Raw genomic sequence first — 18,863 nt, 5'->3', positions numbered from 1 at the left:
TGGTGAAACCCCATCTCTACTAAAATACAAAAAAAAGTAGCTGAGCGTGGTGGTGGGTGCCTGTAATCCCAGCTAGTTGGGAGGCTGAGGCAGGAGAATCGCTCGAACCCGGGAGGCAGAGGTTGCAGTGAGCTGAGATTGTGCCACTGCACTCCAGCCTGGGTGACAAGAGCGAAACTCCATCTCAAATAATAATAATAGAGTGTCTGAATTTTGAAAGATAGCAGGTATGGCAGTGTGGCTGGAGAGGAGGTAGAGAGGACAAGAGGAAAGGGGAAATGAGACAAGAGAGGGGACAGCAGGTCGTGTGGGGCCATGTAAATCCTAGTGAGGACTCTGCCTTTTAATCTGAGATAAATGGGAGCTATGAGGGGGTTCTCAGTAGAGGATGAAGGTGATTTGACTTAAGTATTAACAGTATCCCACGGGCTGTTGAGTGGGGAGTAGAATATGGGAGATTGGCTGGGCACAGTGGCTCAAGCCTGTAATCCTAGCACTTTGGGAGGCTGAGGCAGGAGGACTGCTTGAGGCCAGGAGTTTGGGACCAGCCTAGGCAACATAGGGAGACCCAGTTTCTACAAAAATTTTAAAAATTAGCCGGGCATGGTGGTGTGTGTCTGTAGTCCCAGCTACTTGGTAGGCTGAGACCGGAGGATCACTTGAGCCAGGAGGTGGAAGCTGCGATGAGCAGTGATTGCACCACTGCACTCCAGCCTGGGCGACAGAGCGAGACCCTGTCTCAAAATAAAAAAGGAATATGGGAGACAAGGATAGAAGTCAGGAGCCCAGTGAGGAGGTGACTGCAGGAGTCCAAGAGGGAGGTGCTGTCAGTTGGGCCGGGTGGGTGGTGGTTGTGGATTTAACAAGGAGCAGTGATCAGCTTTTGGAGTTTTATTTTTGTTTGTTTATTTATTTATTTTGAGACAGAATGTCGCTCTGTTGCCCAAGCTGGAGTACAGTGTCAGGATCTCGGCTCACTGCAACCTCCGCCTCCTGGGATCAGGCAACTCTTGTGCCTCAGCTTCCTGAGTAGCTGGGATTACAGGCATGCACCACCACGCCTGGCTAATTTTTGTACTTTTAGTAGAGACGGGGTTTCTCCATGTTGGCCAGGCTGGTCTTGAAATCCTGGCCTCAAGTGATCCTCCCACCTCAGCCTCTCAAAGTGCTGGGATTACAGGCTTGAGCCACCGTGCCCAGCCTTGGATTTATTTTAATGGAAGAAGCACAGGGGCCAGAGGGATTATGAAACACGAGTACCTCACTCATTCCAGGAAAAGGGTGACTAGGGGGTGTGAGCAGAAAAAACTTCCAGGAAGGATCCCAGGCCCTAGTCTAGGGCGGTCACCAGAGAGGCCAGGCGACCAGTCCAAGGTCCCATGGCTGGTGAGTCAGCGCTGGAGCCATCTTGGGTTCCCTCTCCCCTCCCCATCTCTGCTTGTGTTCCCACGCCCCAGGGTGGCCAAGGCTGCCCTCCCTCCCCTGGTCTCAGGGGTCACCAGGAATGGCCACTGTTCCATGACCAGGCTGGAGAGCAGGAAGAAGCACCCAGCTCTGAAAAGGCCTCACCCTTCAGAGAAGGTCTCCTCTCCTCTTCCTCCTTACGGTGTGTGAACAGACTCCTGAGGTGTGACGATTCACTCACAACCCTTCTACCACCCCCGCTCCCCCCGGCCCTCCTCTCCCTTCACAGAGGTTCCCAGAAGACTTTCCCGGGAACCCTTCTCAGAGAAAGGAAGAAGGAGGAGAGGAATAGGGGGAAAAAATGCACTCAATGATTTTTCTGGGGTGGAGGGTGGAGGGAGCACAGAGATGGCGGAAATCAGGGCTTTGGTGTTGGTGGGTTGGAGGGCTGGAGAAGAGAGGGAGGCCTGGGATCTGGGAGGCCTAGTAGTCTTCCCACCCCATCCCACTGCTGTAAAGCTATGGGAATGGAGATGATGGGGCCAGAATTTTTCTTTTTCTTTCTTTTTTTTTTTTTGAGACTGAGTTTCGCTCTTGTTGCCCAGGCTGGAGTGCAATGGCGCGATCTCGGCTCACCGCAACTTCCGCCTCCTGGATTCAAGCAATTCTCCTGCCTCAGCCTCCCGAGTAGCTGGAATTACAGGCATGTGCCACCATGCTCTGTTAATTTTGTATTTTTAGTAGAGACGGGGTTTCTCCATGTTGGCCAGACTGGTCTCAAACTCCTGACCTCAGGTGATCCACCCGCCTCGGCCTCCCAAAGTGCTGGGATTACAGGCGTGAGCCACCATGCCTGGCCAATTTTTTTTTTTTTTGAGATGGAGTCTCACTCTGTTGCCCAGGCTGGAGTGCAGTGGCGTGATCTCGGCTCACTGCAAGCTCCGCCTCCTGGGTTCACACCATTCTCCTGCCTCAGCCTCCCGAGTAGCTGGGACTACAGGCGCCCGCCACCACGCCCGGTTAATTTTTTGTATTTTTTTAGTAGAGACGGGGTTTCACCATGTTAGCCAGGATGGTCTCGATCTCCTGACCTCATGATCTGCCCACCTCAGCCTCCCAAAGTGCTGGGATTACAGGCGTCAGCCACCGCGCCCGGCCAATTTTTTTTGTTGTGTTTTGAAACAGAGCCTCGCTCTGTCACCCAGGCTGGAGTTCATTGGCACCATCTCGGCTCACTACAACCTCCACCTCCTGAGATCAAGTGATTCTCCTGTCTCAGCCTCTGGAGTAGCTGGGATTACAGGTGAGCGCCACCACGCCCAGCTAATTTTTTGTATTTTTAGTAGAGATGGGGTTTCATCGTGTTGGCCAGGCTTGTCTCGAACTCCTGACCTCACATGATCCGCCTACCTGTGCCCCCAAAGTGCTGGGATTACAGGCGTGAGCCACTGCGCCCGGCCTGGGGACAGAAATTTTATGTTTTTTGAGACAGGTTCTTGTTGTGTTGCCTAGGCTGGAGTGCAGCGGAGCTCATGGCTCACCACAGCTTCAACCTCCCAGGCTCAAACGATCTGTAAAATGGGAAGGGGGCTGGTCCCAAGTGGATGATGGACCTTAGGTAGTCCCAAGTTTCTGCATACCTTCAGTGTGGAAGGGACCCTGGAAAAGGTTGTTTTTATGGAATCCTGGCATTCTTAGTAATTCAGAATATCAGGGTTCACACACACACCAGCACCATCAGTAGAGATGAGGAAACGCAGGTCCCTCAGTGCCAGGAGCTTGACAAAGGACACTCAGAGAGTCAGACTGGATACCAAAGAAGTCCAGAGCCCCCTGATTCTGTGTCCTGAATGTATGTTTCCTCCTACACACCACTTCTCTGTTCCTGTTTTCTTTTCTTTTCTTTTCTTTTCTTTTTTTTGAGACGGAGTCTCGCTCTGTCGCCAAGACTGGAGTGCAGCGGCGTGATCTCGGCTCACTGCAACCTCTACCTCCCAGGTTCAAGCGATTCTCCTGCCTCAGCCTCCAGAGTACCTGGGATTACAGGTGCCCGCCACCATGCCCGGCTAAATTTTTTTTTTTTTTTTTTTTTTTTTTTTAGTGGAGATGGGATTTCACCATGTTAGCCAGGTTGGTCTCAAACTCCTGACCTCAGGTGATCCACCCTCCTCAGCCTCCCAAAGTGCTGGGATTACAGGCGTGAGCCATGGCGGCCAGTCCTCTGTTCCTGTTTTCTTCTGTCCCTCTGCCTCCGAGAATCTCTCAATTACCCATCAGCACTCCATCATCCAGGAATTTCTCTCAACCCCTTCCTGACATTGTTTATATGATTTTACTCCCTGCTGGGTAAGAAAGGACAGTCTGGGACATGTCCTTAAATTTATTTCTGAACTAGCTCCCTGGGGACCCTACCTCCTAATGAAGGAAGTTGGGTTGCTTGAGAACGGGTATGGTTTTATTGGCCAAGATGCCAGGCTATCAACCTCTGCAGGAACCTTGTGCCACCCCCTGCCCCGCTCTGGGCCTCAGTTTCCTTGTCAGTTACTTGGGAAGGGGTTGGATTCGCTGCTTCTGGGGGTGAAATGCACCCTCAGGCTGGAGTTAGCAATAATAATGCAATCATGACCTGTATAGTAAGAAGGGCTATTTACTGAGCGCTTAACTATATGAATGGCACCATTCTAACCACTTCCCATGGTCCACTGTTTTACACTCAAGATTAGCATAGAAGCCTCACAACAACCCAAAGAGGCAACTGCTATTAGGATTCCCATTTGGTAGACGGTAATACTGAAGTCCAGAGAGGTTATGCCACTCATCTAATATTACACAGCGAGGAAATGGCAGAGCTGGGATCCCAACCAAAGTCTGTATGACCGCGCGGCTTCCTCTTAATCCCAATGAGAGCCCTAGCTTGCAGAGGAAGGTGTATTTGGGGCTCATAGGACTAATTAGGACTAATTAAGAGCCTCCTTTGGGTGGGGACGCCAACTCGGAACGTGACATCACGAAGGAGTACAGTGACGTTGGCCAAGGCGGGCGTGGGAATCCACACGCCTTCCAGCATCCGTTTAACGGCACCGCCCCCTGACCCGCCTCACTTCCGTGTATATTTGCATATTCAGCGAACGGACGTCGGTACGCCAGCGTCGACGGGGTGACGTCAGGATGCGCCTCTGAAGTTTCCCTCGAGCGTACGTACATACGTACTGACGCACGCATGGCCACGAGAGGGCGGGGGAGGAGTGAAGAGGTTGAGGCGCCCCGCCCAGTCAGCAAGGTTGCGCGTGCCCTGTGAAACCGCCAAGATGGTGGTGGGCGCGTTCCCTATGGCGAAGCTGCTATACTTGGGCATCCGGCAGGTCAGCAAGCCGCTTGCCAACCGTATTAAGGAGGCCGCCCGCCGAAGCGAGTTCTTCAAGACCTATATCTGCCTCCCGCCGGCTCAACGTGAGTCTGACCCGAATTCCCTCCAACCTTTTTCCTTTCTCCAACGCCTGTCAGGTGGTTGCTTAGGGGATGGACTTCTGTCTACGACCAATCACAGCCCGAACCGGCAAAGTCCAGTGGCCAATAGTGGGGGGTATCTGATAGAGGGGTGTACGGGTGGCCCAATAGTGAGGGCGGGGCGGGGCGTAAGGGGCGGGTCAAGGCGCCACCACGCGAGTAGGAAATGCCAGCCGATAAAGGAAGAGAACGCTTGGAGACTGATGCCCTGTTAAACCAATAGTGTGAGAGATGGGAGAAATTTGGACGGGGCTTTCCAGGATAGAGGAGCTAGGGGAGGGGCTGAGGAGAAACCGGACGGGGTCCTTTGCCCGGCCGTCCTTGGGCAACTTCATTTCAAAAGCGGCACCGTGTGCCTCAGTTTCCCCACTGATCTAGGAGGTGCTTGTATATCCTCCGTTTAGGACGTCGACGTGCCTCAGTTTTACTGTAGTCAATAAGTCTGGATTAGGGGCATGGTTCGGGGGTGAAGTCTGGGTTCTGGAGACATGGCCTGGGAATCCGGAAAAGGACTTTGAGCCAGAGAGGACATTCATCTGTGTACTCATTAATGCGCTCATACGCCGTCCTTTCATTCGGTTGACAGACTATGCGGCCTTTTTGCTCAGCACTGGGAGATATACTCCTGATCCATCACTGTCAACCCAGAGTGGTCGGGAAAGTGGGAGCCCCGGAGCTCAGAGGAACTGGGTGACCCAGGGACCTGAGGCCAGCAGGGCTGCCTAGAGGGGGCCGCCCGAGCTCAGATCTAAAGGGCATAGTAAGGTCCGGCGCGGTGGCTCACACCTGTAATACCAGCACTTTGGGAGGCCGAGGCGGGCGGATCACATGAGGCCAGGAGTTCGAGACCAGCCTGGCCAACATAGTGAAACCCGGTCTGTACTAAAAATACAAAAATTAGCTGGGTGTGGTGGCGCACACCTGTAATCCCAGCTACTTGGGAGGCTGAGGCAGGGGAATCGCTTGAACCTGGTAGGTGGAGGCTGCAGTGAGCCTAGATTGTGCCATTGCACTCCAGCCTGGGCGACACAGCAAGACTGTCTCAAAAAATAATAAATAGAAATAAAGGGCATAGTAAACACCCAAAATATAAACTACTTTAAAAAGGTGATCTTGCCGGGCGCGGTGGCTCACGCCTGTAATCCCAGCACTTTGGGAGGCCGAGGTGGGCAGATCACGAGGTCAGAAGATGGAGACCATCCTGGCTAACACGGTGAAACCCCATCTCTACTAAAAATACAAAAAATTAGCCGGGCGTGGTGGCGGGCGCCTGTGGTCCCATCTACTCAGGAGGCTGAGGTAGGAGAATGGCGTGAACCCGGAAGGCGGAGCTTGCAGTGAGCCGAGATCGTAACACTGTACTCCAGCCTGGGTGACAGAGCAAGACTCCGTCTCCAAAAAAAAAAAAAAAAAAAGGTGATCTGTGTTGTGCTACGTGGGACATAAAATAAGGGAATTTAGCATCATTGGCTGGGTCAGAGAACCACTGAAACCGCCTTTGCAAAATTATGACTGACACAGCGAAAGAGATCTAAGTTAACTTACTCCATCTTGCTTCTAACCTCCAAGCTATCCTTGTTCATTCGTGGGCAAAGGCTGAACTAACTTTGGGAGAGATTTAGTTTGTAGTTTATAGTTTAAACAAACATGGTAACAGCCCTTTCCCAAAGCAGACCTCCTTCTTGTCTGGCGACTAGATTGCCTTTGTAGGACTAACATTAGCCACAAGATTAGAAATTATGGTTTAGGAGTCATGCAGCTGGAGGATACAAGATTCTGACCCTCCCTAAACTGCTCCTAAGATCAGTGCTTGAGATATTTCACAGACCCTGCACTTGATGGATCAGCTGGCCTTACTCAGATCAATAAACTGGCCCATCTGATCTTGTGGCCCCCCAACCCAGGAACTGACTGAGCGCAAGAAGACAGCTCCGACTCCCTATGATTTCATCTCTGACCAATCAGCACTCCTGGCTCACTGGCTTCCCCTCACCCATCAAGTTATCCTTAAAAACTCTGCTCCACCGAGATCGCACCACTACACTCCAGCCTGGGCGACAGAGCGAGACTCCGTCTCAAAACAAAAACAAAAAACAAGAAAACTCTGCCCCAGTTGGGCCCATTGGCTCGCGCCTGTAATCCTAGCACTTTGGAAGGCTGAGGGGGGTGGAGCACCTGAGGTCAGGAGTTTGCAACCAGCCTGGCCAGCATGGTGAAACCCCGTCTCTACTAAAAATACAAAAGTTAGGCGGGCTTGGTGGCGGGCGCCTACAATCCCAGCTACTCGGGAGGCTGGAGCATGAGAATCGCTTGAACCCGGGGATGGAGGTTGCAGTGAGCCAAGATCGCGTCACTTCACTCCAGCCCAGGCGAAAGAGTGAAAATCCATCTCAAAAAAATAAAATAAATAAAATAAAATAAAAATAAAATCTCCCTGAATGCTCAGGGAGACTGATTTGAGTAATAGTAAGACTCCTGGCTGGGGCGCGGTGGCTCACGTCTGTAATTCCAGCACTTTGGGAGGCCGAGGTGGGTGGATCATGAGGTCAGGAGTTCGAGACCAGCCTGACCAACATGGTGAAAACCCGTGTCTACTGAAAATACAAAAATTAGCTGGGTGTGGTGGCGTACATCTGTAATCTCATCTACTCAGGAGGCTGAGGCAGGAGAATTGCTTGAACCTAGGAGGTAGAGGTTGCAGTGATCCGAGATTGCACCACTGCCCTCCAGTCTGGGCAACAGAGCAAGACTGTCTCAATCTCAAACAAACAAACAAAAAACCCTCCCGCACAGCCAACTCTGCGTGAATTACTCTTTGTCTTGCAGTTCTCCTCTCTTGATGAATCAGCTCTGTCTAGGCAGCGGGCAAGGTGAACCCCTTGGGCGGTTACACACCATTCATCCCTCCATCCATTCATTACTTCCTTTAGCTGGTATTTTGTGAGCCTCTGCCCTGTGCCAGGCCTTGTGCTGGCAATGCTGGCGAAACAGCAGGGACCAAACCAGCACCAATCTGTGCCCTCAAGGAATTCCTAGTCCTGCGGGGGACAGACGTATCCCCCAACAGTGGGCAGAGCTGAGATGGGGGAGCCCACTGGGCACCTGACATGGCATGGGGTTCAGGAAGGGCTTCCTGGCAGAGGAGACATCTGAATTGGGACCTGAAGGGTGAGGACAACACCAGGACAAGCAGTAAGGAAAGCACTGGGGCAGAGGGAGGAGCACGCACAAAGCCCACATGGTTAAGGGAGTGCACTTTTTTTCCCCCTCTGTAAGTTTGGATGCTTAAAATTTGCTTTCCAGGGCCCGGAATTCTTGGTTGTTCGGTGTTTGGTGGGGTCTTTGTTGGGGCTGCAGCTCTTAGAATGGGAAAGTATTAGATTTCACAGTTACCAAAGTGCTTTCCTGTTAGCCATCTCATTTGACCCCCACAACTGTTTTGTCCCCATGTCCGGAAAGAGGAATGACTTCCTCTGGTTTATAGAAGGGAAAATGGAGGCGTTGAGGGCAGCAGTTAATTGCTCAGGTCATACGCAGAGATTTGTGCCAGAGGCGAAACTGTGGACACTGAATTCCTAGACCCAGTTTGTTTCCCGTCTCTGCCTGTCTTCCAAACACTGTGACATTCTTAGCATTGTGGTTTAGAAAATGGCTTCTGGAGCTGGGCGCAGTGGCTCATGCCTGTAATCCCAGCACTTTGGAAGGCGGAGGTGGGTGGATCATGAGGTCAGGAGTTCAAGACCAGCCTGGCCAACATGGTGAAACCCTGTCTCTACTCAAAATACAAGATTAGGCAGGTGTGGTGGCACACACCTGTAGTCCCAGCTACTTGGGAGGCTGAGGCAGGAGAATTGCCTGAACCTGGGAGGCAGAGGTTGCAGTGAGCCAAGATCACACCACTGCACTCCAGCTTGGGCGACAGAGCGAGACTCTGTCTCAATAAATAAATAAATAAATAAATAAATAGGCTTCTGTGCCGGGCATGGTGCCTCCCACCTATAATCCCAGCACTTTGGGAGGCCGAGGCAGGTGGATCACCTGAGGTCGGGAATTAGAGACCAGCCTGACCAACATGGAGAAACCCCGTCTCTACTAAAAATACAAAATTAGCCAGACGTGGTGGCGCATGCCTGTAATCCCAGCTACTCGGGAGGCTGAGGCAGGAGAATCGCTTGAACCCAGGAGGTGGAGGTTGCAGTGAGCCGAGATCACGCCATTGCACTCCAGCCTGGGCAACAAGAGTGAAACTCTGTCTCAAAAAAAAAAAAAAGGCCGGGTGCAGTGGCTCGCGCCTGTAATCCCAGCACTTTGGGAGGCCAAGGTGGGCAGATCACGAAGTCAAATTTCAAGACCTGCCTGACCAACATGGTGAAACCCCTTCTCTACTAAAAATACAAAAATTAGCTGGGCATGGTGGCGCGCGCCTGTAATCCCAGCTACTCGGGAGGCTGAGGCAGAAGAATCACTTGAACATGGGAGGCGGAGGTTGCAGTGAGCCGAGATCGTGCCACTACACTCCAGCCTGGGTGACAGAGCGAGACTCCATATCAAGAAAAAAAAAAAAAAAGAAAGAAAGAAAATGGCTTCTGGAGTCAGACTGACATAGGTTTGAATCCCTACCCAGACTGGTGACTTTGGGTACGTCATTTAGCCCCTCTTAGCTTCAATTCCCGATTCTGTACATTGGGTATTATGTAATGGTCACATTAACTGGGCTTGTACTTTGTGCCACGGCTTGTCTGCAGCACCTTCCAGCCTCTGGCACTGGGTCCTCACCAATTATGATGAGGTAGATACTATTATTATTATTATTTTGTGTATATACTATGTATGCATTATGCTGTAAATAATATTTATTGTGTTGTGGTGAGGATTAAGTAAATGGATATAAAATGTTAAGTCAGTGCCTGGCATAGGGTCATGGCTGTCATGTAGATGTTATAGATACAACAGGCAGGAAAAAGCAAAACATCTTGCCCTCAGGTACCTTACATTCTTGTGGAGGAAGCCAGACAATAAATGAAATAAATAGTTGGCTGGGCCCAGTGGCTCATGCCTGTAATCCCAGCACTTTGGGAGGCTGAGGCTGGTGCATCACTTGAGGTCAGGAGTTTGAGACCAGCCTGGGCAACATGGTGAAACCCCATCTCTACTAAAAATACAAAAATTAGCCAGGTGTGGTGGCAGGCACCTGTAATCCCAGTTACTTAGGAGGCTTAGGCAGGAGAATCACTTGAACCCAAGAGGCAGAGGTTGCAGTAAGCCAAGATTGCACCACTGCACTCCAGCCTGGGTGACAGAGTGAGATTCCATCTGAAAAAATAGTTAAAAGATGAAGTATATTAGATAGCAATAATTGCTCTAGGAAAAAAATCAGGGTTGTAGAACAAGGAATATGTAAAGGAAGGCTATAAGCCTAGATAGGATTATCAGGGAGAACTCACTGAAAATATGCAAAGGAGGGAGGGAACGAGCAGCATTGCTATCTGGGGGAAGAAACGTTCCAGCCCAGAGGATCCCGCTTGCACACAGGACCTGAGGCATGAGCGTGCCTGGCACACAGGACAGAGGAAACTGATGACGGGAAAGGGGGACAGTTTGTATGGGGCCTGTGGGTCACTGCAAATGCCTTGGCTTTACTCTGAGTGGAACAGGACTTACTGGAGGGTTCTGTGCAGCAGAGGGACAATATCAGAGTTCTGTTTTATTTTATTTTATTTTATTTTTTGAGACAGAGTCGCACTCCGATACCCAGGCTGGAGTGCAATGGTGTAATCTTGGCTCACCACAACTTCCGCCTCCCGGGCTCAAGTGATTCTCCTGCCTCAGCCTCCCGAGTAGCTGGGATTACAGGCATGCGCCACCACGCCCGGCTAATTTTGTATTTTAAGTAGAGATGGGGTTTCTCCATGTTGATCAGGCTGGTCTCTAACTCCCAACGTCAGGAGATCTGCCCGCCTTGGCCTCCCAAAGTGCTGGGATTACAGGCATGAGCCACCACGCCTGGCCGGGGAGCAGAGTTTTTAAGGATAACTTGGTGGGTGAGGGGAAGCCAGTGAGCCAGGAGTGCTGATTGGTCAGAGATGAAATCATAGGGAGTCAGAGATGTCTTGTGCTCGGTTAGTTCCTGGGTGGCGGTGGGGGAGGGGGAGGGCGGGCACAAGATCAGATGAGCCAATTTATTGATCTGGGTGGGGCCAGCTGATCCATCAAGTGCAGGGTCTGTGAAATATCTCAAGCACTGATCTTAGGAGCAGTTTAGGGAGGGTCAGAATCTTGTATCCTCCAGCTGCATGACTCCTAAACCATAATTTCTAATCTTGTGGCTAATGTTAGTCCTACAAAGGCAATCTAGTCACCAGGCAAGAAGGAGGTCTGCTTTGGGAAAGGGCTGTTACCATGTTTGTTTAAACTATAAACTAAGTTTCTCCCAAAGTTAGTTCAGCCTTCACTCAGGAATGAACAAGGACAGCTTGGAGGTTGGAAGATGGAGTCAGTCAAGTTAGATCTCTTTCGCTGTGTCAGTCATAATTTTGCAAAGGCAGTTTCAGGATTACAGGCGTGAGCCACCACGCCTGGCCTCAAAATCTAAAATATTTACTCTCTGCCCCTTTACAGGAAGAGTTTTCTGACCCTGCTCTGGAATAGTATCCCTGCCCTTGTTTTTTGACATTGACATGGAGCCAGTCCTCTGATTGATAGTGTGTCCCGATGTCTGGAGTCTCCTGATTGCTTCCCCTGATTGGATTCATGTTGAACATGTTTGGCGGGAACACCACAGACTCGAGGTGCCTCCTAAGGACATCCCTTCAGGGGACCCCTGAGGTCTATTTGTTCTGTCATTTGTGATGGTAATTTGGATCGCTTGGTTAAGGTGTAACCATGTCAAGAACCTTTCCTTTTCCTCTTAGTAATGAATAACCAGTAGATTTGTTTACAAGGTAGAGCCAGCAGGATTTCCCATGGATTGGGTGTGAGACAGCCAACTGGAGGAGGGGCAGGTTGGACAGAAAGACCTGGAGCTCAGTTAGGGACAGGTCGAGTTGGAGATGCTACCAGATATTGCAATGTACTGGCTTCTTACATTTACACCTTTTAATTACATCATTAGTGTCTTCACACTGCTAATTGCCCTTTGCTGTGGCCCCCAGCCATGGTGATTGGAATTTCCCAGGGTGCACTGGCGGCCCTGCTTTCTCTCAGGTCAGGCGTCCTGAGCTGACCAACAAATCCAGTATCTGTACCTTTGGCTGAGATACTTTTGACTCAGCAGGCTGCGCCCAGCTGTCTCACAGGAGAGCCTGGAGCAGTAGCTGTGGCTGCCTGAGGAAAGAACAGTACATGCTAGAAGCATAAATCATCGATGATGCACCCTGCTGGGGAGGCAAAGATCTTTTTAAACACAGAATTCCTTTGTTTAAATTATTTTAACCCAAAAGTAAAGGAGGTTGGTGATGTTAGGCAGGTTGAGGCCATGCCTGCAAAGTGCACTTTTGGTGCTCCCAGGGAGGCTGTGAGATATCTCTGGGCAGTGGGAAGATTCCAGCTCATCTGTGTTTATTCCTTTGGAGTGCACTGGTCCTTTTTCTGGTTTATCACACACAGTAGGCAGTAGAGTGACTGGTCCCCCAAAGATGTCCACATCCTTATCCCAAGAACCTGTTGAATATGTTACCATGCACAGCAAAGGTGACTTTGCAAATGTGATCAAATGAAGGATTTGGGGATGGGGAGATGATCCTGAATTATGCAGGTCAGGTCAGTGTGATCACAGGGGTCCTTATAAGGGAAAGAGGGAGGCAAGAGAGGGAATGATTTGAGGGATGCTGCCCCGCTGGCCTTGAAGATGGCGGAAGGGAGGCATGAGCCAAGGAATGCGGGCAGCCTCTGGAAGCTGGAAAAGCCGAGGAGATGGATTCTCCACTGGAGACTTCAGAAAGGAACACAGCCCTGCGGACACCTTGAGATTAGCCTAGTGAAAGCCATTTTGGAATTTTTTTGGGGTGGGGGGTGATGGAGTTTCATTCTTGTTGCCCAGATTGCAGTGCAGTGGCATGATCTCAACTCACTGCAATCTCTGCCTCCTGGGTTCAAGCGATTCTCCTGCCTCAGTCCCCTGAGTAGCACCCACCACCACACCTGGCACCCACCACCACACCTGGCACCCACCACCACACCTGGCACCCACCACCAGGCACCCACCACCACACCTGGCTAATTTTTTGTATTTTTAGTAGAGATAGGGTTTCACCATGTTGGCTAGGCTGGTCTTGAACTCCTGACCTCAGGTGATCCACCTGCCTTGGCCTCCCAAAGTGCTGGGATTACAGGCGTGAGCCACTGTGCCCAGTTTTTTGTTTTGTTTTGTTTTGTTTTTTGAGAGGGGGTCTCACATGGTCACCCAGGCTGGATTACAGTGGCATGATCTCAGCTCCCTGCAACCTCTGCATCCCGGTTTCAAGCGATTCTCCTGCCTTGGCCTCCTGAATAGCTGGGATTACAGGCGCATGCCCTAATTTTTGTATTATCAGTAGAGACGGGGGTTTCACCATGTTGGCCAGCTGGTCTTCAACTCCTGACCTCAGGTGATCCACCTGCCTTGGCCTCCCAAAGTGCTGGGATTACAGGCGTGAGCCACCACAACTGGCCCCCATTTCAGACTTCTGACTTCTGGAACTGTAAAATAATAAATTTAGGGCAGGTGCGGTGGTTCATGCCTGTTATCCCAGCACTTTAGAAGGTCAAGGCAGGAGGATCACTTGAACCCAGGGGTTCAAGACCAGCCTGGGCAACAAAGCGAGACCTTGTCTCTACTAAAAATAAAAAACAATTAGTGGGGCATGGTGATGCATGCCTATAGTTTTAGCCACTCAGGAGGCTGCAGCAGGATTGCTTGAGCCCAGGAGAATGAGGCTGCAGTGAGCTGTGACCGCACCCCTGCACTCCAGCCTGGGTGACAGAGCAAGACCCTGTCTCAAATAATAATAATAATAAATTTGTGCTGTTTTAAGCCACTGCATTTGTGGTAGTTTGTTATAGTGGCCATGGGAAACGGATACACCACGATCATTCATTCAGGTTGCTGAGGTCATTTTTTCAGAAGTGCTCAGCTCTGTGGCCATTCTTATGAATTTAGGCCATGGACTTGGTTTCAGTTTTCTTTTTCTACATAGCCATCTGATCCAAAGCTTGGTGGCTTACCGTAGTAACTCTTAGCCAGGTGCAGTGGCTCATGCCTGTAATCTCAGCACTTTGGGAGGTTGAGGTGGGTGGATCACTTCAGGCCAGGAGTTCGCGACTAGCCTGGGCAACATGGCAAAACCCTTTCTTTACTAAAAATACAAAAATTTAGCGGGTACCTGTGGTCCCAGCTTCTCGGGAGGCTGAGGCAGGAGAATCGCTTGAACCTGAGAGAGGTGGAGGCTGCAGTGAACCGAGATCGTGCCACAGCACTCCAGCCTGGGCAACAGAGCAAGACCCTATCTCAAAAAGGCAAACAAACAAAAAACCCAGTCAGTCTTAGTTTCTGTTACCTTTGTGGCTTGCCTGGGCTCAGCCGGACAGTTCTTTTGCTGGTTGCTGCTTGGCGGGCTCTCATCCAGGTGCAGGCGGAGGTGGCTGGGCTGGAGTCATCTGGAACTGGCACTGGGACTGGGGAGTTGGTTCCCTCTCAGTGTAGCCTCTGGGCCTCTCTTCTCCACGTGGTCTGTCCTGCAGGGTAGCTGAATATCTCACATGGCTGCTCAGGACTCCCCAACAGCCAGATTTTCATGAGGGAAGAAGCAGAAGCTGCAGGTTATTTAAGGGCAAGGCCTGGAATCTTCCAGCGTCATTTCCACCACACTATTGGTCAAAGCAGCTCCAGGCACAGACCACAGTGAGTGTGGGAAAGAACTGCACAGGGTGTGATACGAAGGGGTCCCTGATGGCACAGTCTGCCACAGAGTAGGCACTCTTGGCTTCGGATCTTGGCACTGCCGCTTATTAGCCATGTGACTTTGAGCAGGCAGCTTGACCTCTATGAGCCTCCATTTCCATATTTATCAACTGGGATACTAATAGAACTTATCTCCCAGGATTCTTGTGAGGATGCAGCAGGATAGTGGATAGGCAGGCCCTGGCCCGAGACATGCCCATCTGGTTGCTACTACAGGCTACAGGGGGTATACATGGAATCCGTTTGTTTTTTTTTTTGAGACAGAGTCTTGCTCTGTCGCCCAGGCTGGAGTGCAGTGGCACGATTTTGGCTCATTGCAAGCTCCGCCTCCCGGGTTCACGCCATTCTCCTGCCTCTCAGCCTCCCGAGTATCTGGGACTACAGGCGCCCGCCACCACGCCCGGCTAATATTTTTTGTATCTTTAGTAGAGACGGGGTTTCACCATGTTAGCCAGGATGGTCTCGATCTCCTGACCTCGTGATCCGCCCGCCTCAGCCTCCCAAAGTGCTGGGATTACAGGCGTGAGCCACTGCGCCCGGCCCCCTTTGTTTTTTTTGAGATGGAGTCTAACTTTGTTGCCCAGGCTTTTGCCTTCCTGAGTAGCTGGGATTACAGGTGCCCGCCACCACGCCCAGCTAATTTTTGTATTTTTAGTAGAGACGGGGTTTCACCATGTTGGTCAGGCTGGTCTCCAACTCCTGACCTCAAGTGATCCGCCCACTGTGGCCTCCCAAAGTGCTGGGATTACAGGCGTGAGCCACCGCACCCAGCCGGAATCCCTTCTTGTCATTACTGCCCAAGTGCCAAAACCTCTGCTTCTAGGTAAAGACTTCGTGCACTCAGATCCTTGCCCTGCTGTTTACGTGGTGTGTGTCCTGCATGAGTCCCTCTGCCTTTCTGTACCGAATAGCACTTAACCTCATAGTTCTGATGTTCCCTCAGCACCATTCAGTAAACAGTGTTTACTGTTTACTGTTTGCAGCGTGGCCTCGAACCAGGCTGCCTGCTTATCTGTCCCCGCTCTGCCACTTTCTGCCTGACCCCAGGGAGAGTTATTTAACCTCTCTGGGCCTCAGTTTTATGCTTGTAATTGGGTTGTTATGTGGATATTAAGATCCATAAAACATAGAACTGTACCTGGCCCTCAAGTACTCTGTACATGTTTATTTACTTATTTATTCATTTTATTTGTTTATTTTTTGAGACAGAGTTTCGCTCTTGTTGCCCAGGCCGGAGTGCAATGGCGTGATCTCAGCTCACCGCAACCTCCACCTCCTGGGTTCAAGTGATTCTCCTGTCTCAGCCTCCCGAGTAGCTGAGATTACAGGCATGTGCCACCATGCCCAGCTAATTTTTTGTATTTTTAGTGAGACGTGTGAATATAAGATGAGATTTGGGTGGGGACACAGCCACACCGTATCACTTGGCCTGGGGGATGGGGACTATGCTGTGGGGGAATTGGGCAGGCAACAGCCTTGTGTAGAACCAGATCTCTGGCAAGGTACCTGGTGAACTAGAAAAAAACCTCCTTCTGAAGGCACACAAGCTTTGCCCTAGGTAGAGACTGATACATTCTCCTCTGAGAATTTGTAGCCACTGACTGTCCCTCATGTGGGCTTGGGGCCTCTTTGAAAGGTCCTGGAAGTTGCAGGCTGAGAATGAACCCCTAGGGGTACCTAATTGTGTCTAAGCACCTGGCAAGGGCAAACATAAACTCTTCCTGCCTGTGCTCTCTCTGCCCAGGCCTTGGAGAAATCCTTCAGATAGAGTTCCAGCACATACAAGCTCACAGTAAAAAAATATATATATAGATATATATCTCGATATATATCTATATATAATATATAGTATGATATATAGATATATATCTATATATCATATATAGTATGATATATAGATATATATCTATATATCATATATAGTATGATATATAGATATATATCTCATATAGATATATATGATATATAGATATATATATTTATGATATATATGATATATATCGTATATTTATATACATATATCATGATATATATATCCATATATGATATATATATCATGATATATATCTCATATCTCGTATATGATATATATCATATATCTCGATATATATGATTATTATATGATATATAAGATATATATCATATATCGATATACATATATCATGATATATATAGATATATAGATAATCTCATATATGAGATATATATCAATATATATACTATATATTGATATATATCTCATATATGTCGATATATATGAGATATATATCAATATATACTATATATTTTTTTATTTTTTATTTATATGAGATATATAATCATATATATCGATATATATGAGATATATATACATATATGTATATATGTGTATATATATATACATATATCGATATATATGAGAGATATATATATCTCTCATATATATATCAGACCAACCTGACCAGCATGGAGAAACCCCGTCTCTACTAAAAATACAAAATATATATATATCAATATATATTGATATATATATATATACACCACATGAAAAAAGCAGCCACCATGAGCGAGAGCCAGCAGAAAAACATGGCAGGTCACAGCCTGCAAACGTGGAATTATCAGATGTGGATATAAAATACCTAAGCTTATCTGTTAAGAGGATAAAAGAGAAGGATATTAAAACACAAGTAAAATGAAAAATTGCCAGGAAGCTGGAAAAAGAATTAAACAAAACTTCTAGAAAGGACAGCTACAACAGTTGGTGTTCAGCTCTCAATAGAAGGGCTAACTAACCACCAGGTTAAACACAACTGCCAAGAGGATTGGGGAGCTGAAAGGTGCACAATATGGAGGAAAACTAGTGAGCTTTCTGGGGCGCTTCCAGTAGATGCCCAGGAGTGCTACCTGCAGGTCCTGATTTGGTGGACGTAGGGAAGGGGTGGACGTGTTTATTTTTAGCAGTCTCTAGAGTACATTCTCACACGCACCAGTGTTTGAAAATCACTTTGCTGGAGTTTATTTATAATCACCAGAGCGTCACATCAGTTATATTATATGGCAGCCAGGCTGCTGCTGGTGACCTCCAAACATTTATTATTATGTTCTCCTATCAAGGAAACACTTCTGAGGTTCCTTCCCTAGCATATATGTATGCACGTGTGTACACATATGTAAAATTATTTAGCAGTCAGCCAGGCACGGTGGCTCATGCCTGTAATCCCAGCACTTTGCGAGTCCAAGGCGGGTGGATCCCCTGAGGTGGGGAGTTCAAGACCAACCTGAACAACATGGAGAAACCCCGTCTCTACTAAAAATACAAAAAATTAGCTGGGCATGGTGGCGCATGCCTGTAATCTCAGCTACTTGGGAGACTGAGGCAAGAGTATCGCTTGAACCCGGGAGGTGGAGGTTGCGGTGTGCCAAGATCGCACCATTGCACTCCAGCCTGGGCGACAGAGCAAGACCCTGTCTCAAAAAAATAAAATAAAATAAGTAAATAAATAAATAAATGAAAGTATTTAGCAGTCATGTATAGCGCTAACATATAATAGTATGGTTATATTATATGCATTTAAAAACATACACAAAAATTAGAGGGATGAAACGAACATAAAAATTTTTAAAATAAACTTATTTATTCATGCCCCCCCCCAAATAGTTTTGCTCTCACTGAAAACATTTTCCTATGCAGACATTTTTAAGTAAATTTGGAAACTCTTGGTGAAACCCTCTGTGAGAGTCTGGCTTTGAATTTTTTTTTTTTTTTTGAGACAGAGTCTCGCTCTGTCGCCCAGGCTGGAGAGTAGTGGCACAATCTCGGCTCGCTACAACCTCCACCTCCCAGGTTCAAGTGATTATCCTGCCTCAGCCTCCCGAGCAGCTGGGATTACAGGCTTCTGCCACCACACCCGGCTAATTTTGTTTTGTTTTTGTTTTTTTCCCCAAGATGGAGTCTCACTCTGTCGCCCAGGCTGTAGTGCAGTGGTTCAATCTCAGCTTACTGCAGCCTCTACCTCCCAGGTTCAAGCAATTCTCC

The 18,863-nt window shown here is 48.9% G+C and overlaps 1 protein-coding gene across 2 annotated transcripts in view; it reads left to right on the top strand.

Moving 5' to 3' along the window:
* Nucleotides 1-113: 113 nt before the first annotated feature.
* The window catches only part of OPA3 (outer mitochondrial membrane lipid metabolism regulator OPA3), a 61,079-nt gene continuing 42,329 nt past the window's right edge, over nt 114-18,863 (top strand). The window contains exon 1 of one of the 2 annotated variants that reach the window (XM_003817517.6): nt 114-4,854. In XM_003817517.6, the coding sequence (XP_003817565.1) occupies nt 4,713-4,854 (142 nt within the window). In that variant the 5' untranslated portion in view covers nt 114-4,712. The remainder of the gene's footprint in view (nt 4,855-18,863) is intronic. The other variant, XM_008970730.6, reaches the window with a different exon arrangement.

The sequence above is a fragment of the Pan paniscus genome, chromosome 20 (assembly GCF_029289425.2).
Source record: "Pan paniscus chromosome 20, NHGRI_mPanPan1-v2.0_pri, whole genome shotgun sequence".
Lineage (NCBI taxonomy): Eukaryota > Metazoa > Chordata > Mammalia > Primates > Hominidae > Pan > Pan paniscus.
Note: the sequence above shows the minus strand (reverse complement) of the source record. Positions and strands in the feature narration are given on the sequence as shown.